The sequence below is a fragment of the Zootoca vivipara genome, chromosome 7 (genome assembly GCF_963506605.1).
Source record: "Zootoca vivipara chromosome 7, rZooViv1.1, whole genome shotgun sequence".
NCBI classification, from domain to species: Eukaryota; Metazoa; Chordata; class Lepidosauria; order Squamata; family Lacertidae; genus Zootoca; species Zootoca vivipara.
The window spans coordinates 3,645,620-3,668,002 of record NC_083282.1 but is presented as its reverse complement, the minus strand read 5'-3'; the positions used below and the strand labels follow the sequence as shown (position 1 = coordinate 3,668,002).

General features: G+C 44.4%; 1 protein-coding gene and 1 long non-coding RNA gene across 6 annotated transcripts in view; one reads left to right on the top strand and one right to left on the bottom strand.

Annotated features, from left to right (window-relative positions):
- Positions 1-12,250, bottom strand: part of SEC16B (SEC16 homolog B, endoplasmic reticulum export factor) — a 53,045-nt gene extending 40,795 nt beyond the window's left edge. The window contains exons 1-8 of one of the 5 annotated variants that reach the window (XM_035122580.2): positions 12,136-12,250; positions 9,858-10,196; positions 7,999-8,090; positions 5,223-5,343; positions 4,566-4,716; positions 4,218-4,356; positions 2,704-2,861; positions 895-956 (exon numbers count right to left, since the gene is read on the bottom strand). In XM_035122580.2, the coding sequence (XP_034978471.1) occupies positions 895-956; positions 2,704-2,861; positions 4,218-4,356; positions 4,566-4,716; positions 5,223-5,343; positions 7,999-8,090; positions 9,858-10,153 (1,019 nt within the window). In that variant the 5' untranslated portion in view covers positions 10,154-10,196; positions 12,136-12,250. The other 4 variants (XM_035122579.2, XM_035122581.2, XM_060276587.1 and 1 more) reach the window with 4 other exon arrangements.
- Positions 12,251-18,138: 5,888 nt separating this feature from the next.
- Positions 18,139-22,173, top strand: LOC132592500 (uncharacterized). Its single transcript, XR_009557970.1, has 3 exons — positions 18,139-18,165; positions 21,151-21,206; positions 21,860-22,173. It is a non-coding gene; the product is annotated as an uncharacterized LOC132592500 (long non-coding RNA).
- The last annotated feature ends 210 nt before the right edge of the window (positions 22,174-22,383 follow it).

The window sequence follows — 22,383 nt, the reverse complement described above, 5'->3', positions numbered from 1 at the left end:
TGGAGTAAATTCGTGGACTACATGGAGAGGAACTGTAGAAGTTTAAAGACACTTGCAGGATTGAAATAAATCCTACGAAATGACTTTAAGTAGAGGAAGTAAAGGAACTGCGAGATAAGAGTTGATAAGAAAACCAAATGAGGGGAAGGAGGGAAGTCAAGCTCGGCAGAGCATTGGGAATTAGAGATAGATGTTTAAAAGAGAAAATTTGTGTGTGTTGTGTTTGTTGTTGAATGTTTTGTTATTGTTTAATGTGTTTAATGTGTTTATTTCAAAAAATTTAATAAATTGCTTTAAAAAAAAAGATTTGGAATGCAAAAGCAAACCCTCTGGCTTTTGCCCAGGTGCTGGTGTGAGGAGAATCAAATGACAGTTTAAGAGAGCATTTACCATGATAACTACCGGGGGGGGGGGGGGCTTTTATTTCCACCTTCCCTCACCCTCAACTTTTTATTCTAATCCCATATAGTTAGAGCACTGTGACCTGTACGACATGTTAAAATAGCCTCCTGCAGCCCAAATGGCAGAAATGAAACACTTTCTTCAGGCTACTCAAGTGCCTGAAACAGAAAATCCAACCAGCAGCCTTCCTCTGATTGACAAAGAACACAATTCACTGGGCTGTTTTTTCTGCCACAAGAAAACAAAGAAGAGCTGCAAAGGAGGGTTTGTGGGCTCTTGAGCAGCTCCCATTCATTTCAGTGGGGCTTGCACAGCTGAACACCCTGGTACATAGTGCCCCATGAGTCAGATCCCCTGACTTCCATTTGGCTACCCATCAATAACACCCAGAGTCTGTTGCCTGGGATGTCTCAGCTTGCTACAGAGTAGGGCTGCCTCGGGGCTACAATTGAGAATGAAAACTTAAGTTGTACTCTTTCAGAGGCCATGTACCTGATGAGAGGTCCCGGGAAGACTCTCAAGGCTTCCTGCTCAGCTGTATCATGTAGGATCACCTGGAAAACAAGGAAAGAGTCAGGGAGTGGGATTCGGATAATTGCCTGCACTCACTGTAGCTAAAGTAAGGTTACCAGACGTCCCCGCTTCCCAGGGACAGTCCCTGGATTTACAAATCAGCCCCCTGACAAAATCCATCTATTTAGTAGGAAGCTGAAAAGTGTCCCCGGATTCATTGGAAAAAAATCTGGTAACCTTAAGCTAAGGTGGTTGTAGAAAGTATGCCATGGTGTGCTTGCTTTAGTTATCCAGGGTTGTGTAAGCTCTTTGAACACCTTCCTGCCCTTGTCTCTCTTCCTGTGGCAACTGCAAATTTGCTTGTGCAGCTTTCTAGTTTTATGCATATCTGATGGATCAGAAGAGTGTGTGTGTGTGTGTGTGTGTGTGTGTGTGTGTGTGTGTGTGTGTGGTGTGCAAGCTGCCATTGGCTTGTGCAGTTTTCTGGGTCCGTGCTAATCTGAGGGATCAAAAGGAAAACATATATATTCTTCCATTCAGAAGCACACAGGAAATAGTTACAAGCACAGCCTGAAAAGAAATGAAATAAAGAAGTAGTAGGCCTGGAAAGAGGAGTACCAGAAAGTGACAACTGATTCACCCGCCCCAAAACAACAAAACAAATAATCCGCAATCCCGAGAGGAGTTGTTTGGAGCCCAGTTTCCCCCAATTTATCAAATTGTCCCCATCCATATCAGGTAAACACAAATATACAGGGGCAAAGCATGGAGACCGGTGTCATCGAGGGATGTGGGCTATGCAAATAAAAACATTTACAAACACATAGCAAATGTCTCTGTAGACAAGCCCTAACAGTCTTAGGGGGCCTGAAGCTGAAGGGTTATCTGGGGCAACCTAGAAAATTTATGGTGGAGAGATTTGAACAATGATATTTGTGACCCCTTAATAACTAAGGGTCTTAATAACTTAATAACTCTTAATAACTAAGGGTCTTAATAACTTAATAACTGTGGTCTAAACCACAGAGCCTAGGGCTTGCCAATCGGAAGGTCGGCGGTTCAAATCCCCGCGATGGGGTGACTTCCCATTGCTCAGTCCCTGCTCCTGCCCACAGAGCAGTTCAAAAGCATGTCAAAGTGCAAGTAGATAAATAGGTATCACTCTGGCGGGAAGGTAAACGGCGTTTCCATGTGCTGCTCTGGTTCACCAGACCACATGACCCAGAAGCTGTCTGCAGACAAACGCCGGCTCCCTTGGCCACTAAAGCGAGATGAGCACCGCAAACCCAGAGTCGTCCGCAACTGGACCTAACGGTCAGGGTTACCTTTACCTTTAATAACTAGAGTAGCTATTTCATAGGAATCCCCATGGCTAAAGGGATCACAGAATAGGGTCTGCAATATAAATTCTTCCAGCTGCCTGCAGAATCTCCGCTTTCTTCTTTTTAAAAAGAATGTTTCTACTGATTGTGATGAACCTTGAAATGGATGTTGGGTGTTTCTGCCAAACAGCTGGAAATCAGAGGGTGTCTAAAAGACACTTTAAGCAAACATCAGGGGACAGGCTGATGTTTGGAGGTGCCAGCACAAAGAAGACATTCCCAAATCCATAGATAAAGGAGTTGTTAAAAATAGGCTCATAGCTGACTGACAGCAAAATAAAACAATGAGAGAGGTGAGGCAGGAATGAAAGAGTGAAGTCAAGACTCAGGAGAAAGAACTGTCAAAGCAAAGGAGGGCAGATTTGCAACAATCCATCTCTCTTCCAAGGGGCAAGTTAATGTTTACCTCCAGGCTGTGCATTTCGACAAGAGCGGGTTGCCCATCTGCTGGGTAATTAGGACATCCTCGGACCAGCTGCCCCCCAGCTCCAAAGCACACAGGTACATGGGGGACTCGGAACTTCAGAGGTGCCACAGGGTGAAGAGGAACTGGCAAGTCTTCTGCTAAATGACAAGACCAGGACCGTTAGCGACTTGTCATTGGCTTAGGCCAGGGGCTGATCCCAGACTGACAAGAAAGCAAGCCAGCTAAAATGCACATCAAATAAGATGCTCGGTGAACTGTAAATCTGAAAGCAGGCGGGAAGAATAACTGCCTTGTCATAGGGGGTGACAGTGAAGGGAACAGAACTCAACTCAACAATAGAAAGCAGGAAAGACATAGAGGAAGCTGATGGGGTAGCATAAAAAGAGTTTGGCCAAGTTCAGACACATGTTGGGCAGCATTGGGAAGGTGGGAGCTTTTGTGTTTACAGGCAAGTGTGGCCCCTGTATCACACATTATTGTAGATCAGGGCTGTGGAATCTGGCACTCTCCAGATCTTGCTGGACTTCTGCAACTTCCATCAATGGCCAAGCCAGTGTGTCCGATGATCAGTGGTGTTGTGAGTTGTGCCTTCAACCACATCTGGATGGCTACAGGTTATACCTTCCTTGTTTTAGATCCACGGGGAAGGGGGAAGATGCATAGCCAGGACCCCCCATCACACAAAGACGGTGGCCACCCAGTAAGTGGCTGAAGTGAGCCTTTGTTTGACATGCCTCCTGCCAGAATCTGAGCCCCAGACTAGAAGGATGCCTGTCGTTCGACGTGTCTAAACAAAGAACTGACTCGGTCTCACAGGAGGATGTGATTTTACAAGCAAAAGGGGTACATGGATGAGAGGTACAGATCACTACTCCTGCCAAAGCTTCCCATAGCTTTTCTCCATCATAGTTTTTGTCTTCAGCTGAGCTCTGACACCAGAGTTATAAAAGAACTTGGAGGTAATTCACAGGCACATGGAGGGTTCTGTCCAAATCTGTCTCCTGCACCATCCTTCTGCTTTTAAACTCAAACCTCACCCCTCTTTTAGGTGACAGGAACACTCCCATGTTTAGACACACACAAATAGCATCTGAAGGCAGCCCTGTTTCGGGAAGCTTTTAATGTTTAATAGATTATTGTACAGTATTTTAATATCCTTCTGGAAAACGCCCCAAGTGGCTGAGGAAACCCAGCCAGATGGGCAGGGTATAAATAATAAATGTTTGTTTGTTTGTTTGTTTGTTTAACATATTTCCACCCTGCCTTTTGGGGCAAGCCCTCACAAGGCGTCTTACAATGCAAAAGTTGAAAAGAAAAGGGCTGGACATGCACAATAACAACACCAGATTCAATATAGGGGGTCAGATTTAGAGGGATGGAAAAAATCCATGCAAAGAAAGAATGCATAGTGGGGCCCTGATGCTGCCCTCCAGGTGTTGGCAAATGCCTTGGTCACCCGCACACCAGATGTTTCTGGTGTTGGAACACCTTACCTGCCTGAATGGGGCTCCAGTCCTTGGAGGGAGCTGCTTCGTAGTGGCTGGCGGGATCGTACATGTACTGGCTAAGCTCATAGCTACTCGAGCTGAGGCCCGATTCCTTATACTTTTGGAGCAGGCTTGGCTCTGGAACCTACAGTGGAGAAAAGGAGCGGGAAAGAGGCGGAATGGAAGGAACGATGGTCTTGACGAAAGCAAAGGGAAAAGGAACTGCAACGCCCTTTACAAAGAACTTTAAAGCTGGCATTTGCTTCCTAAGGCTCTCAGGCCTAATAAAGTAGTGCCAGCTGGGATGAGGGAAGAAGAAAGGATACCCTGGACGACAAGTCCCAAAGCTCGCACCTCATGCTCTGGAACACTGGTGTTCTCCTGGAATTTCCACTGGAATTCATCCTGACTCTGTCCTTGTTGCAAAGGATAACTGTAATTTATATCATAGGAGCCATCTTTCTTTGAAACGTAATTGTCTTCATAAGACTCATGCCTCTTAGACCTTATTGAAGAAGGGTAGCAAAAGGTGGGTGGGGGAGAGAGAGAGAGGTTTTGTTTACAACTCTGTTGGCTGCACCCTCACAGAGAGCTCATGCATCTCCCCACAGGAGAGCATGGTTATGCATTAAGGGCACATTTGTGCATATTTTGAGGCTGTTTGGGTTCCAGGGTCTTACTCTGAGTGAAAGACCAAAACGGATCAATTAAAGATGACCTCCTAACTTTTCTTTATTGAATGAAATGTTTGCAGTGGTTGGATTTCAGGTTTGCTGCAAATGTTACAGGGCAACATATCTAGTTCTCCAGGACCTACACAGAAGCCTGAGGAGTGGGCATCCCGGGACTATACTCACCTGGCAAAGGTCTCAGGGGCCTCCCGTGGGGAAACATGCTTCCCTGAGGCACACGGCAAGAGCAGAGAGTCACCGAGTGTCTTTCACAGACACTGGGTACAGGAGATCTTAGTTATTTCCAAGTTGGGTGGGTCAGCTCAGGGGATTTCCTTACCAAACTGGAGTCCCATTGTGATGTTCTGCAAAGCCGCTGCTTTCTACCCGATGATGATCTCCATAATAGTTCTGCTCCCAGTGATTTGTACCTTCGCCCCAGGTATCTCTCTGTCTTGGATCTACATACTCAGAGAAAACAAAAAGGAGCAGCTCTACTTCCAGGCATCCGCAACATTTAAAAACTGATAATGCTACCTTGGAGTCTTTTGTTGTCAAAAGGGCTTTGCTTAGAAACAAAGTACATCTGATTACAAGAGGCCATTAAAAGTCATATACACTAGAGGTTTTTTTTACGCATGTGAATGCACAAAGATGCAACGTGTGTGCACATACTTACACACCGGAACTTACAAATGTTTGTTCATTCTTAAAATTTCTATATTGCCCCTCATCAATGATACAAGGTCTGTTCACTACAATACAAAACAATTCCAATAAAACCATGTTAAAATGTGCCAGAATCCACAGTAGAACAGTCAGCTACACCCCAGGTGCCAGTATTATCAACTCACAAATGCTCGAAGGAACATTTACTGTATAATTTGTTAGCCTCAGTCAAAGGCTCACTCAAAATCTACCTTCAGATTAAGAAAGGTCTATGTAAGATTGAAACCTGGTAGGGGCAAAATGGCCTTTCCCTTTCCATATTGCCCAAGTTCACACCCCATTCTAAGCCACACCCTCTCGCCCCTCACCACCCCCCGATATACGCCCACCTTGAATGTGTTTTGCCAGACTGAAATATGTCCTTGGACTCTGATCACGCTTTTGCTTGCCTGCCTGGATGGAGAAGGCTGGGTGTGGGTGGAAACTAACCTACTGTGTAAAGGTAAAATTCACACTTTTGCCTCTGGTTCTGCCTACCACTTGCATGTGGCCAGCCTCTAGCCCTCCTAGAAAGAAAGTTATGCAGCAAAATGTGCCGGTACTTTCTAAGCAATTTCTGTGAAATTAGAGTGGTGTTGGCTACTACATTTATTTTTTCTGAGGGAGATCTCCATAATCAGGACCAGCATAACATAGATGATTTCCCATGGTAAGTATAAGGTTGCCAGGGGCAGCTGCCTCTCTAACTCTACTGTGGCAGCCATTTTGTGTTATGCCCACTACATGGTATGCATTTTGTGACTGGCACCCCCAGCACTCTCTCAAAATTTGAAATGTGCCCACTAATCCAAAAAGGTTGGCAACCCTTGTCTTACTATATCGTATCCAAATTGTGCATGATGGTTCCTGAGATTAAGAAGTGAATATTTGGATGGTGTTGGACATCATTTTAAATCAAGATAACAGGCTGAACCTTTCAAAACCTCTAGAGTCTATCCACCGATTTCAAAACTGTGCTGGTTTTTTGGTTTCTTAGAATTGCTGTACAACTCAAGGTATAAATGTATTAGTAAATAAATAAATATGGGGCTTTCAAGGCCTGTAAATGGGGCTCACAAAATGGGTTGACATTTAGGCTCAGAACTAGTTCAGGAAAAGTACTGAGAATTTTGAGCCTGTGAGACAAAAATTTCACATTCTTGCTGAGATGGACTTTTTTTCCTTTTTTAAAAGAAAAACCAGAATTTTATTTCAAAAAGGTTATCAAATGAGGAGGATCATTGAACTTAGCAAATGAGACAATGGTAAATCTAACCACAGAGAATTGTTGGGCTCCGTACATTTAAAGCACGTCTAAAATACATGAGTTCCTCCAAAGAATCCTAGGAACAGTAGTTTGTTAATGGTGCCTGGAATTGTAGGGGTAAACCACAGTTCACACAATTTATTTTCTGGGGTGGGGAAAATAATGGGGATTCAATGTTGTTTCAGTGTGTGGTGTGTATGCAGCCGATGGCCCTTTGTAACACAGAGCCATGAAGGATAGGCAGAGGCAGAGAACAAGCATGGCGTAAGGAAGGCTTTGAATATGTATGTGGCGGAATAGTGCCTGATGATGATTCTGGTTCATCATGGGTTAATCTATCTCTCCCATTATAGGCAGGTGTTCCTTGGGAGGCGGAGCTTGATGGCATTCTAAATGGTGGTTGGCAGTTGGGAGTCGGCAGTTGGGGAGAGTAGAGTGTTAGAGAGGGATGCAGGAGGTGTATTAACAAGTCTGTGTTATATGAAAAGAAGATGATGAACTAAGAGTTTAAACAAATGAAACCATAAAGAAATATACATGTTCTCCAGTTAAATAAAGCTTTCATCTATGTTGTGTCAAATGTTGTGTTCCTCCTTATTCCAGCAACGTATCTAAACTCAAAAGGGTGGTGACTGAAGAGGGGAGATAAAACTAAGCCTGAGGAGCAGGTGGATAGTTTGCATCTCAAAGTCACACACAGGGGAGGCAAGTGGAGGGAAAGAGTGCCTTGCAGTGGCTAAAGGGCTGAGGCAACAGCTGCTGAGGTGAACCTGAGTTGAGAGGGAAACCTTAACTGAGGGCACAAGATTGTTCCTGAAACATTTGCCTGGAGTTTTTAAGGATACAGAGCCATGTTATTTGGAAAGCTGGAACTGTACTCTATGTACTAGCAAACCCATATAAAAACAGGGAGTTTATTTGGGGAGAAAGAAGGAATAGTGGGTTGTTTGAACAATAACTGAATTCCTTCAGCACACTGCTAGTAATAGAGAAGGGAGTATCGTCACATTTTTGGTGGCAGAGGTGGGATCGTCACAATGTACACAAGCACACACCACCAGAATGGGTTCTAGAATTCCTCTTCAATCCAGTTCCATCAAGTATTTTTAAACCAGTTTTGTTTCTGTGGAGAAAGCAGTACCTCTCTCGCTCTGCCCAGGTTGGGGGTATCTCTGGGAGTCGCTATGCACATAATCTTCCACAAAGTTCCGATGGTGGTCTTCATAACCTTGCCTGAAGCGTGGCCCAAAGGAGAGAGAGCAGAAAGGGAGATGGAGGAAGCTGCTTTGGGTAACTGTCTAAAATCCTAGTTATTTGTGAGGATAAAAATTCAGGAGGGAAATGCTGTCAGAAACAGTTCCAAAAACTGCTATGGAAGGTAATAAATGGGCTATAATGACCACTTGGTAATTGAAATGACCTTCTCTCCCACTCCCAGCTCTGTATCTGATCATTGAAAAATATGAATACAGACCACAAATAAATCCCTTGATGTGGATTACTTACTTCACCTCATTGATGCAGTGAATAGCTAGCCTGAGAGCAGAAGCAAGTTTCAGGATAAAGAAGCAGTGTGACCACAACACTAGATGTGATATAGGAGATACGTAGGCCCAAATCAGATATATCAGAACACACACACACACACACACAAAAATCAGATATATCAGGAAATCATGGTTTCTACTATGTAAACAAGCTGCAGCAAGCATACTGTTTATATACTCCTATTCTTTCACATCGGTGAAGAGATTGTCATAAACTTTCAGTTTCAGTTCTGAACTAACCATGGTTCCCCATAGCATCCAAAATCAGGAAACTGTGGTTTGTTTTAGACTATGTTTAGTGAGAACTAGTTGGGAGCAAACCATGATTTCAGGACCTGTTTGTTTTCTGAAACAATAGTTTAAATCAGGGTTAGCCAACATGGTGCTCTCTAGATGTTGTTGGACTCCAATTTCTACACCAACATGGCCAGTGATTAGGGATGAGGGGAGCTGTAGCACAGCAACTTCTGTAGGGGTTGGCTAACCCTAGTTTAAACAAACAACACTTTCCTAATTCGGGGATCACTGAGAACTGTGGTTTGTGTAAAACTGAAAGTGAAAGCTTCCAACCTCTCTGCAGATGAATTAGGGGAGGAGAGAACAGCCAAAACTCATCACAGCTTGGTTATATACCGGGAAAACATAAGGCCTGAACACACAAGGTCTTAAATGTGAACAGGGCCCCATCCTCACCCCCTAGCAGACGCACAGGCTCCTCTTTAGATCTCTGTCAAATTAGCTCAAAAATCTGATGCATTTGGTTGAACAGGCCATTGGAAACCCTCCTAAGAGAAGGGACCCTGGTCACAGCACATTCAACAAAAGATGCTAAGAAATGCTCTGCAACCTTTGTGCTAATTACACGAAGGTCTAAAGAGGAGCCTGTGTACCCCATGGTGCTGGGTGGAACCCAAGTGTGCACCCCAACATCATCCATGCTGGAAATGCCTATAGTTATCCAATGCCTGAATTAGACCATTGTTTTTTCAGTAATATTAAAAATTATTTACTGAGGTCATAGGGCGCTCCAAATTAGTTTGGAGTAGTGCAGCAGGAAAGGGGCTGGGTAATTCTTTCTCCCTGGGCATTTTCCAACTAAAAAAACCCACACACAATCTCTTTCTTTCACCCCAGCAGAAAAGATCTGCAGATCCAGTAGATTTCCCACACACAGAGAGAGAAAGCTACTAGAGGGATCCTGTAAGTGAGGAGATACCATAGTTATCCCTCTCCTCCTCCTTTGGAACTACTTTGATTAAATGCAATGATTTGGGGTTCCACACAGCTGCATTAATATATATAAAAAAACCATTGGAATTGAAGTGATAAATGAACGTTTGAGGCCCTCTGTATGAAACAGAGAAGGGCTAAGAGACTATATGGAAGGAGAGGCTCTGCTGATCTCTCTGCAAGGTCCCCCCAATCCTTCCGTGTTATCTTTCTCAAGTCTTACCTTGAATATGACCGGTTGGGGTAGCCAATTTCATAATACTCTGCTCTGGAGTTTGGCCTCCTATAGTCCTGGAGTCTTGGGTGATAGGCAGCATGGTGGTATTCTACTCGAGCATCTGGCCAAGGCTGAGGCCTAGCCCAGGGTTCATGGTGGTACAGCCACTCGCTGCCGTGCCTGGATTGAGGCGGTGGAATGCCATGGGGAACTGCCTTCCATGGGCCCCTCTCATAGCCTTCCATCTGGGGAGCATGTCTGCCTTGTGGCTGGGGCTGCTGCGGGGGGACCCAAGGCTCCATCTTGGACTTTCTGCAGGGCCTGCTTTCATTCAGATTTCCTTTCCTGCAAAGATAAGCATAATTGTAAGAGAGGTGACACAACAAAAACAGCCCGTCTTCAAAAGGAGATACACAAAATCCCAAGGTTTCCATGCCTCATAGTTCTCTGCAAACACGCATTAGAGTACACGGGCAGTGGTGTAGAGAGGGCTCCCGGGTAAAAAGCAGGAAGCCCTTTGACAAGCTCAGTAGCTGGGCAGGTCACCGGTTCAATACCTGGTGTTTAAATAAATGCACTAAAATGGTATGACTTGGTGCAAAAGATGGGTCTATGTAAACATGTTGTATTTCACTTTGTTTTATTTTGAAGTTTGTTCAGAGGTTGGCATTTTAGACACAGAGTTTTGACAAGCTAGGAACACTGAATGGACAGCATTCAACATGACTGATCTCAACATTTAACAAGAATTACAAAGCACTTTTTCTAAGTCCTCAGAGAACTTCACATACACTATTTCAGCAGCTTACAGCAGTCCTGTAAAACTGTGGCTGGCATACAACCAACTAAGAAACTCATAACTGAAGTGAGAACTGAATTGAACACTTACTTGCTCTCTCAACTAGTATGGTACATCCTTGTATTCAAAACACACCTGCGAAGAAATCTTAAGTGCCATGTTCTGTAAGAGCAAAAGGTATTTCTTCCCCCCACTGGCCCATTTTTTAAAGTAACCCATGCCCCCCATATGTTGCACTCCTCATCTTTGTCAACCCAGCTGCGGCAAGTCCTAACATCTGACTGTACACAAATGGTATTGACTCAATTTGTTTTTGCTTTTGTTTCACACCCACATCCTAGGCAGAGCAAACCGAGTTTCAATGGGATGCTCCAGGATAAATCCTGGGGTGAGCAACAATATTCCCACCAACACGTGAGCTTGTTTACACCACAAACACACACACACCACACCTGTTTAAAAGTGAGACCACCAGCTACAGCTCTAAATGCCGGCCTCAGTCCTTCTCGTCCCCAAAGGCAGCTGTCAAAGTCCGCCTGCCACATCAGTTGATGGCTCACTAACTCAGCCTGTGCTGGGTCAACACTCCCTGCTTCCTCCTGTGCCAAAGTCCCAGCCGGTTCCATAGCACTGATTAAGCTGGGCAAAGGGCGCCTGGCCTGCTTGCTCAGAGACAAACATACCTGTGGCTGTTTGTAAACTGCAGAGGGGGATCCTTAATAAACAAACAAAACAGGCAAAAGAGTTTTCCGTATGTAAAAATACCAGGGAGCAGGAGAATTTGAAAAACCCAATATAGGGATAGCAATAACGTTCAGCCTTTCTTTCTTGGTACTGAAAAGTAAGTTGCTCCGAGAAGTTGCTGCAGGACTAACAGCACACTCTGAACCATGCATGCTTGGCTCATTCATCCCTTGACATCTTTTTGACAGTCGTCCACATTGTATTTTGCAGTTGTTTCTGTTGTATTCTGCAGTTGTTGTATTATTATTAATTTAATTTATATACTGCCCTTTATCCGGAGGTCACATAAAAAGTTTCCATCCTCCCCCCCCATCTTCACTAATGTAATTATTTAAACAACTGGTGCTTACACACACACACACACACACACACACACACACACCCTGCCCCCAGCCAGACCTTCCTGTGCTTAAAAATCTACCAGTCAACATGCCAACTTGATTCAAGCATTTTGGAGCAAAGTTTTACACAATTCCTGCGAGGGTTAATTCCTAGGGATGCAGCTGAAACAAAACACAAACCAGCCTGCAAGTGACTTTAATACTGTATACAAAAGAAGGATTATTAGAATCAAAGGCTACCCGCCTACCTCCAGAGAGTGATCAAGTTTCCTAAATCTTTCATGCATTCTGCTTTTTTCCCTGTCTTTACAAATTTTGAAATTGCCCCCCCTTGCTTGCCTTATTCTTTGAAATGACTTTCTTTATTTATTGCTAATGCTTAAAAAAAAGGTTTACTTACACCACCTATCACTAAAACAAAGTCTTTGCTTATGCCTCTGCATCCCATCATTCTGGCTGGCTTATTAGCATAGCCACGCCCACAGGCATTCCCCGCCACGTCAGCTAGTCGGAACCTTCCGGCTGCGATTCCTGCTTGCCGCCGGAACGTTAGTTACACACACTACAAATAAGGGAAAAGTAAGGCGGCCGCATTGGCACCGCCATATAGAGAAGGTCACTTCGCTACTGGACAAAGGAAATCATTGGGCGTCTGCAAAGCGATTTAATGCCCCTAATCGCTCCAAGCAGCTGTATATATGTCAGCTATGTCTTGAGACAACTGCACCAGATGCATATATTTTTTTGAAAAAAGAGCAGTTTCCCCCCCAGAGGGTTGTTTGCCGTGTTGTTTTTTATTGATTAAATTTGCATGCCGCCCTTCATCCGAATATCTCGGGGCGCTATCGGAGCTTTGGGTTTTTCACTCGTGTGCAAATACATGAGAACAAGTGGAACTTGTAACAAAACGTTGCAGTGCAGAATGCTGCCTCTTCAGGATTTGAGCCACTCTCTTCCCCCTCTCCGCACCTCCCTTTCCAGGCGCAATGTGTATTGTGATGAATGAAAACTCTCCCAGTCAAATTAAAAACTAACATAGCAAGGAGGAGGCTGGAGAGACCATTTTCCCCTGATCAGCTAGCTTTTTACTTGCAGGTTGTTAAGTTTTGGGTGCAGATGTCAGCTCCTGTGTGATCAGCTCTCTGTAGTGATTCAGCATGCTAGCAAGGATATGCTAGGAGTCAAGTCTAACAAGAACAATCTTTATTTACAGTAGAATCTTAACTGGGGTGGAGGGAAAGGACGAGCTTGTTTTATACTCTCAGGAACAGGAGTTGGGGAAAGGATACCGTACATTTATATTTTGGCGGGACCCAATCATAGTACCGTAAGGATCCAAATTGTACTAACAAGTTAACCAATAGCAACAATCACCACACCCGTTTGAATCCTCCTGGAGCGGGAAAGGTAGTTACAGAACTTAACAGTGAGATTCATGCACACAGTTTAAACCAATACATAACACAGGTAATTGTTTTATTACATGATGGAGCATTCGTTATATTCCATATATTCTGTATTCTCTAGTCTATTCCACCACCTCATTCTGCCGCATGCAAAATGGAGGAGTTCCAGTGATTTCACACCGGCTGAGCACTCAGCCTCTGTTGTGTGTGACTTTTCATCTGAATCTTTAGTGGAAAGGCACACTTCTGTTAATTGATGGAGCAGAAAACAAAGCATTTCCTATCCACTCTGCCATGGGCTCTGTAATTAAAAATGTTCCTCTGGGCTATATAGTATAGCCAAGAGACAATGGCACTGGAATATCCATAATTCAAGAGGATGCATTCTTTATTGGATTGCTTTAAATTTTAAGATTGGTTTAAAATGAGAATAAAACACTCCACGCGCAGTCCAAGTGCAGCTTGGTGCTGGTTGTTTAAAGACCAAAACTCTAGATTCTTGGCAGCTTAGGGATTTTTCTTTGGGGGGGGGTGTCTTTCTCGGTGTAACACCACTGCAAGACATCTAACACACACACACACACACACACACACACACACACACACACTATATATATATATATATATATATATATATATATATATATATATATACATACATACAGAAATTGGCATCCTCAAACTAAGCACATCCCTAGATCTCAGGATGGCCGAGAATAGCTTCTGAAGATGGCTTAGGAACCAGAGGAGGGCATGGCAGAGCGCGGGGTGATGTGGAGGAAACCCAGCAAAACGTTTTCAGTTGATATAAAGCTACTAAATTTGGACACAACACCACATTCCACAATGGGGAGTGTTCTTAGCAACATAGGGTATGCAAATGTCATACCTGCGCAAGGTAAAAGCCCCTTTTTGGGTCCTCAAAACTCAGCCAGCAGACCCTGCCAGACATGCTGGGGAAAGAACCTACTGGAGAGGTAGCAAAACATCGTCCTCTAGCGGCGTCTATACTGTTACTGCAGCTTGTGTGTTTGATGACCCTATATAATGATGTAGTTATGTGACTCTAAAGCTTGGGTTCAATTTTATATCTGCTTACAGTGGCTTCAAAAATGGTCAAAAAACTGATAAATAATTTTTAAAAAATAATTTTGTGCGTGGTTTTTTTTATCAAATCTCTTTGAAAGTAAGATTTTATCTAATCTTTAATCAAAGCTCATCAAATTATGATACAGGGAAATGAGGTTGTAAAAAAGTCATCACCCTAGTGGATACTAACGGACATGGCCAGTTTACATTCATATATATATATAGATAGCTTCCAACTCTTATAAAACTGCAGGTTATTACAATGTTCTGTCAGTGTTTTGAAAAAATATGGCAAAGCTTCTGACTTGCTTTGCCTGGCACAAAAGACTCCACGAAAAGAGTGTCCTTTTATACTGCTTTTATTCTTAAAAGTCTTTAACTGCAAAATGATTAACTGTACAGACATCAACACCACCAGCTTTCACCAACCAACCAACCAACCAACCAAAACCCCAGCAAAACACCACTCTATATATACAGGTACAATACAATTAGGTGAGAGGTTGCATGAGTCAACGCAGACTAGTACTGACTCATGCTGACTCAAGCTCCCCCCAGCATTAAAGAAACAGCGGCCAATTTTTAGCCGTAAAAATGTTCTTATCTGTTTATAGTTTATTTGTTAATATTCAATATACCATTTACATTCTTTCATAAAAAGTTGGTTATCTTGATTTATTAATTTTCCAGTAAGATTTGCCATTTCTGTATATTCTATAAGTTTTTCTATCCATTCTTCTTTCGCTGGGACGTATTCTTCTTCTTTCCATTTTTGGGCAAGTAACTTTCTTGCCGCTGTAGATGCACCCATCCTCACAACTGTTGGAAAAAAAAACCCCCAGGGATAAAAACATGATCAAGACTAGCATATTTGTATCACAAACTTTAATTGAATCAAAACAATTGAACGGGGAACTGGGCGTGGGGGGGGGCATAAGAGCTCCGCTCTAGCTGCTGGTCTCACTGCTGCCGCTGCCTGGAACAAAAAAGAAGAGAAAAGATTCTTAATATTTAATTTATTATTATATTCATAACCCATCTTTCTTCTCCCCCCGCCCCGCCCCACAGCCAGATTTTCTCTGGCCAGGGGCATCTTGCCCATAGGAGCTAGTGGCGCTGGGCACCGCAGCGCCAAGTTCTGGAGGGCGCCAAGGAAGAGGCGAGGCTCAACGCTGCGCCTCCCAGCAACAGCTCTCTGCCCTCCGCCATGCCACGCTCCTGCCCACCGGGAGGGAAATGGGGGTGGGGTGCCGGAGGGTTTTTTGCACCACAGTCCTGTCTCTGGCCTCCCTGTTCCTGATGAAGAAAGATCAACACTCACCCTCCACGTTGGTATCAGTGGACTCCATCCCCTGGTCGAATGGTCTTACAAAAATTTCTCTGATCTTCAACACCTCCTCCTTCCCATCTTTCATTACTTTTACTTCTTCCTTCCATTCATCCACCTCCTCCTCACCGACCAGGGGATGTATCTTGGGCAAACGGCAGCAGGAGACCAGCAACCCACGGAGCCTTCTCAGACTTCGGAACCTAGGAAAGAAGAGGGAGGGAATTAGGAAATGGGTTCTAGATACGTATCTCTGTGCTGAATTTGGGGCATCTGGCAGGTAACCCTACCCTCCATTTCTAAATCTTGAGGGAACGTGAAAGAAACAGAATGCAGAAAGAAGGAGAAATCCTACTTACACTCGAGACGGAGAGAGTCTCTTCATTTTTCCTAACAATATCCTCTCACTTGCTCTCCTCACTCAAATGGTTGCTCTTCCCAAAGTTCTCAGCCAAGTCACTCAGCAGGGGGGACCTGTCATAATGGAGGACATGACCCGTTACTTTAGCTATCTTGCTTAGTAACTGGCATTGTTCCCCTTAACATTTACTTCTCAAATATATCTTTCAGTGGTTTAAGCAGTGGGTTAAGCGGTGTACTCCTGGACAGGACAGGAAACACCTCGCAAACACACGCCCTTTTCAACATGGCGGGGTCACCAAGGGAAAGCACTTCTGGCCTAAACTATGGCTGCTGTTTCTCACTTAATAGTTCAAAATAAATAACCCCTCTCAACACCCTGTAGTTAATCTGTCCAGTATTATGATGGGCGGGAGCAGGACTTCACCCTTAGACCGCCTCATCCCAGTTTCTTTCAGTTCCTGCCCAGTGTGTGTTCTGCTAATAAACAGCTTAAACAAGGTTGAAAAAGAAAATAAATAGGAGACCTATATACTAGGAAGAACGTGTTTGGTACAGCAGAAAATGCAGAAACCTATACAATGGGTTGAGGGTTCCGGTTCAAAGTATTGGTAGAATGGGAAGAGGGGCCTCGGGGGTCACCTCCTCCAACCTGATGCAGGAATCTCCACTGACGGATCCCTGATGGATGGCCATCTAAGCTCTGCTGGAAAACCTCCCAGGAAAGAGGTGGACGCCATAAGAAAGGTTGGGACACGGAGGAGGAGGGGGGGGGAGGATTTTATGTGTTGTTGTTTTGAAAGCGCGGGGCTGCTGCGTGGGGATCTGCAAGAGGGCAGAGCGAAACACAGGCCCTTCAAGGGGAGATTTGTTGGTGTGCCTTTTATTAAATGTGTTGTAAAGCCCGCCTGATGTAGCGCCTGAAAGGGGTCGTCGGATTCCGTTCTGAGGCGTCCCTCCTCCGCTACTACTCTCCCGGGCCTAGCCGGGGGAGCTGGGGGAGCCGGGCGGCGAGTGGGGTAAGGGCAGCTGAGGGGGCAGCGGGGCTGCCTCAGCACGGGGCCGGGGTCTGTGGTCTTCGTTGCCCTTGTCTGTCTCTCTCCCCACCCCCGCCACTCGGTTTTCCGGTTAATTTTCTGTCTGTCTGTCCATCCTGACGTACAATGCCTCCTGCCCCCCCCCCCCAAAAAAATCCTGTGAGGAGCAGTTTAGGCCCGGACGGGAGCAGGGCCAGCCCACCCAGGCAATGGGAAGCGAGCGACTGCCTGGGGTGTCAGATCCAGCACCCTTCAAGGGCCGCCGCCTCACCCCTGGGCAGCAGCGCTGACACCTCTATAGCAGAGCAGCCTCTTGGCAAATGTCCGTTTCCTCCTCGCTTTGACTTCCCCTCTGGCGGGGTAGAGGGTGGAAATTAGATTTTTCTCTCTGTGTGCATTAGTTTCCGCACATACCCTTTTTTCAGTCATGGAGATTCATTGCTATTTCACTGTGTGAAAAGAGCTTAGCAAAATGTATCTGGGTTGTTGTTGTTGTTGGTTCTCTCTCCCCCCCCCCCCCGTCCTCCCCGTCCTCTCCTCCTCCAACCTCCACTACCTCTATTTTTGTTGTTGTTCTGGACATGCATGCAGGTATTTCTGTATTGATGCATCTGCACACTTTCAAAAAAAGAAAGCACATAAGAGTGCAAGGCCAAATGTCACCCGCCTTAGTTATCATGTTTCACAATGGGGGGAAAGATAGTGTTGTGGGGAGTTTTTAGGGGGTGGTGGTGTGAGTGTGCAGTATCCATTTCCATTTAAGAAATGTTTTAATACTGAGGTCTGGGAATCATATAACCAGTTGACTGGCTGCAAGTTTGTTGGCCAAGGATCTTTTATAGTCAGGGTGGCCATAGCATTGTTTGTGTACATATTTCTGTATCTGGAACTAGGATGAAACTCAGTGGGGAACTTTGTGCCAGGAATTCTCTGTCTAAGCAGTCTCTCAGGATTGTTTCATGAAGAAAAACCCATTTGACTCCCTCTACTTTTTGGTGGAGTGGCGGAATGCAAATGGAATTACTCCATCTATCACTACTTTGTATTTGAGAACAAATCACTGGCATATTTGCTTCTTACATAAATAAATGACAATAACTGAATCTCTCTCTCTCTCTCTCTCTCTCTCTCTCTCTTTCTCAAATTCTCTGCACTATCCAATGCCAACTTTGACTGTCAGGGGAAAAGAAAAGGCTCCTTGATCATACCAGGTACCATGAATCACTACATGAAATTAGACCATCCTCTTTTTTCTAGTATTCAAAAATAATGACTAATAATTTAATGAGGCATAAGATTTAATGTACCAGAGTCCATTCTGACAGATTCGCAAGCTGTTTTGAAAAGAGAGGTGAAGATTAACAAACACACAGAGAGAGTAGATCTGTCATTCAGATCTGGTCAAACAATTTTAGTTAACAAGATGTGTAGCATGATCCTAAGCATATTTACTTGGGAGTAAGTCCCATTGAGACAAATGGAGCTTCCTTCCTTCCTTGTATGTGCATAGTTTGCAGCCTCAGTCATTCAGCATCTGAAAGCTCAGGTACAGCTGTGTCCTGGCACCCTCAAGCCTTGCAGGCAGAAAAATACCGTACTCTACTTCCCGTGATATGGCACAACCAAGATTCTGATTTAGGGGATAGAGAAAGGGCAGAACTCCTCAACGCCTTCTTTGCCTCAGTCTTCTCCAAAAAAGAAAACAATACCCGACCTGAAGAATATGGAGCAGATGATTCAGCAGGGGGAACACAGCCCAGAATAAGAAAGGCGGTAGTACAAGAATACTTGGCTAGTTTAGATGTATTCAAGTCTCCAGGGCCAGATAAACTACATCCAAGAGTATTAAAAGAACTGGCAGAGGTGATTTCCGAACCACTGGCAATAATCTTTGAAAATTCCTGGAGAACAGGCGAAGTTCCAGCAGACTGGAGGAGGGCAATGTTGTCCCTATTTTCAAAAAGGGGGAAAGAGAGGACCCAAACAATTACCGCCCAGTCAGCCTGACATCAATACCAGGAAAGATTCTAGAGCAGATCATTAAGCAAACGGTCTGTGAGCACCTAGAAAGAAACTCTGTGATCACTAAAAGTCAGCATGGGTTTCTGAAAAATAAGTCATGTCAGACTAACCTGATCTCATTTTTTGACAGAATTACAAGCCTGGTAGATGAAGGGAACGCTGTGGATGTAGCCTATCTTGATTTCAGCAAGGCCTTTGACAAGGTGCCCCATGAGAGTCTTGTAAAGAAGCTGGTAAAATGTGGTCTAGACAATGCTACCATTCAGTGCATTGTTAACTGGCTGACTGACCGAACCCAAAGGGTGCTCATCAATGGCTCCTTCTCATCCTGGAGAGTAGTGACTAGTGGGGTGCCACAGGGTTCTGTTTTGGGCCCAATCTTATTCAACATCTTTATCAATGACTTGGATGATGGGCTTGAGGGCATCCTGAGCAAGTTTGCAGATGACACCAAATTGGAAGGGGTGGCTAATACCCCAGAGGACAGGATCACACTTCAAAATGACCTTAACAGATTAGACAACTGGGCCAAAGCAAACAAGATGAATTTTAACAGGGAAAAATGTAAAGTACTACACTTGGGCAAAAAAAAATGAAAGGCACAAATACAGGATGGGTGACACCTGACTTGAGAGCAGTACATGTGAAAAGGATCTGGGAGTCTTGGTGGACCACAAACTTGACATGAGTCAGCAGTGTGATACAGCAGCTAAAAACGCCAATGCAATTCTGGGCTGCATCAATAGGAGTATAGCGTCTAGATCAAGGGAAGTAATAGTACCACTTTATTCTGCTCTGGTCAGACCTCACCTGGAGTACTGTGTCCAGTTCTGGGCACCACAGTTCAAGAAGGATACTGACAAGCTGGAACGTGTCCAGAAGAGGGCAACCAAAATGGTCAAAGGCCTGGAAACGATGCCTTATGAGGAACGGCTTAGGGAGCTGGGTATGTTTAGCCTGGAGAAGAGAAGGCTAAGGGGTGATATGATAGCCATGTTCAAATATATAAAAGGATGTCATATAGAGGAGGGAGAAAGGTTGTTTTCTGCTGCTCCAGAGAAGCGGACACGGAGCAATGGATTCAAACTACAAGAAAGAAGATTCCACCTAAACATTAGGAAGAACCTCCGGACAGTAACAGCTGTTCGGCAGTGGAATTTGCTACCAAGGAGTGTGGTGGAGTCTCCTCCTTTGGAGGTCTTTAAGCAGAGGCTTGACAGGCATATGTCAAGAATGCTTTGATGGTGTTTCCTGCTCGGCAGGGGGTTGGACTGGATGGCCCTTGTGGTCTCTTCCAACTCTACGATTCTATGATTCTAAGCCAAAGTAAATGGTTGTCCAAATGACCTCTGTCATCAGTCTTGTTCCTCTGTCCTACCCCAAGGCTTCTTTTGCTCCAGTACCATGACCTTTCTTCATAGCTGAAATTACAGTTAGGAAAGGCTGAACCTTTGGTGGTTTTCTCACCAGCTCTTGTTACTCAGAAATATAACCTTGGGCAACAGAATTTGAAAAGACGAACACTTCTGAAAGTCAGTACAATGAGGGCCACATTGCGGCAAGGGCAGGCAAATTACAGATGATCTTTTTAATGTGTTTTCATGATTATTTTTCTCTTGATAGAATTGGAATGGTAATACATGCTCCCACATTCAAGTCAATTTGCACCTTCTTCAAACTTACCAGACGGTCACATGTCAGCAGCAGCAATCAGTGTATGGCCTATAGTTTCTTGCTGACCTTTTCATTTCACAAGTGTTCCTATTTTTATAAATTTTGGTCATATTTCTTGTGCTATATTGCTAGGCCTGGCAATATGCCAAATAGAATTTGTTTAGGTATACTTCTTGTTGATACTGGATACTGGCTTTCTTCTTCTTCTTCTTCTTCTTCTTCTTCTTCTTCTTCTTCTTCTTCTTCTTCTTCTTCTTCTTCTTCTTCTTCTTCTTCTAATGAGTGAAGGTTTAGCCAGCAATCACAGCCTTTAAAACAAAAATGGGGTGGGGGGGGGGAGAGAGAAACTTGAGCTAGGGCATCCTGGCAATTTGCTGAGTTAAAATTACTTCCTGCGGGAACAGAAATGGAGCAAAAGTGCCTTCTGAGCATTGGGCCCTTTGTTCTCCAGGCTACACCAGCTCTAGAAAAACAACCCTCTGTTTGTATTGCCTTTATAGTGATTTGGGAGCGCCTGGTGTATTCTCCAACGCAGGCTTCAGCTCTGCTTTTTAAGGTAAGCCTGCCATTGGGTTGCTTTGATATGTTTCAGACCCACTAGCCCAGTTCTCCTTTCTGAATTTGAGCATCTTGTAATGCACTCCTTAAAGAAGACTTTTTAATTCACTGTATTACGTTAATGTGATGCTTAGGATGCCAGTACTTTTATGCCCTCTTGTGGCTGGTTTATGTGTGTCAACTAACTGAACTGGGCTGCTTCAGGGCTCTTTAATGCTGCTAAAGCATTCCTCTTCTTACACTGGTAGGTGGAAGCGCTATTATTACTGTGGTTCCACATTGCATGCTTAATCCTCAATGTGCTCTATGTGGTGTTGTGCTCAAAGATTACTCAGAAACTTCAACTGGACCAAAATGCAGCAGCTGGATTACTGACCGCGGTGCCATTTAGTTCTCATATAACTTCTGCTTTAAGATACCCGCATTGGTTGCTGGTTTGTGTTATGGCCCAATTCAAGGTGCTCATGTTGACGTTCAAAGCCCTAAATGGCACAGGCCCCTGAAAGACCTGAAAAGACCACCTCTTTCCTTACAGACTGTCTCAGACACCACTTTACATTGGCTTTTGACGCTTGAAATGTACATTTTTAGAACCTACCTTATTTCTGTGATTGTAAGCTGTATTCCTACATTTCATTTGTATCCACGCAGAACTCATCTGGAAGAAAAGTGCTGGTGCAATGGGACTTTCCTGCAACCTCATTAATCTGTGTCACCACTGTCAGTGAGAGCTTCTGCTGCCTGGTTGCTGGGAGATGGAATAAATTCATGCTTCAGAATACCTTGGGCTGGCAGGGAAGTGTTCTTGTGCTCAGGTCCTGCTTGCAGGCTTTCTGCAGGCATCTGTTCTGCCACTGTGAGAACAGGACGCTGGACTAGTTCAGCAAGCCCTGCTTACGTTCATATGCTTGAAGCATCTAGCTCTCCCCAATATCCTGCTCTGTGCTTCCAGTCATCATCCACATTGTAGTTGTCAGAGGGCCTGATATGGCTACTCTAGAGTAACGACTCCAGCATGGTCTTTTAAGGCTTTTATTAAGTGCTGATTATTTACAGTGTTCAGAGCAGTAAAAATGCATCCTTAAGGTGAGGTGTCAGAACCTCCGAATGGCGATTGGCGCGTTTTCTTCCAGCACCAAAGCTTTGGCAGACCCAACCTCTTCCCCCTACGTTTG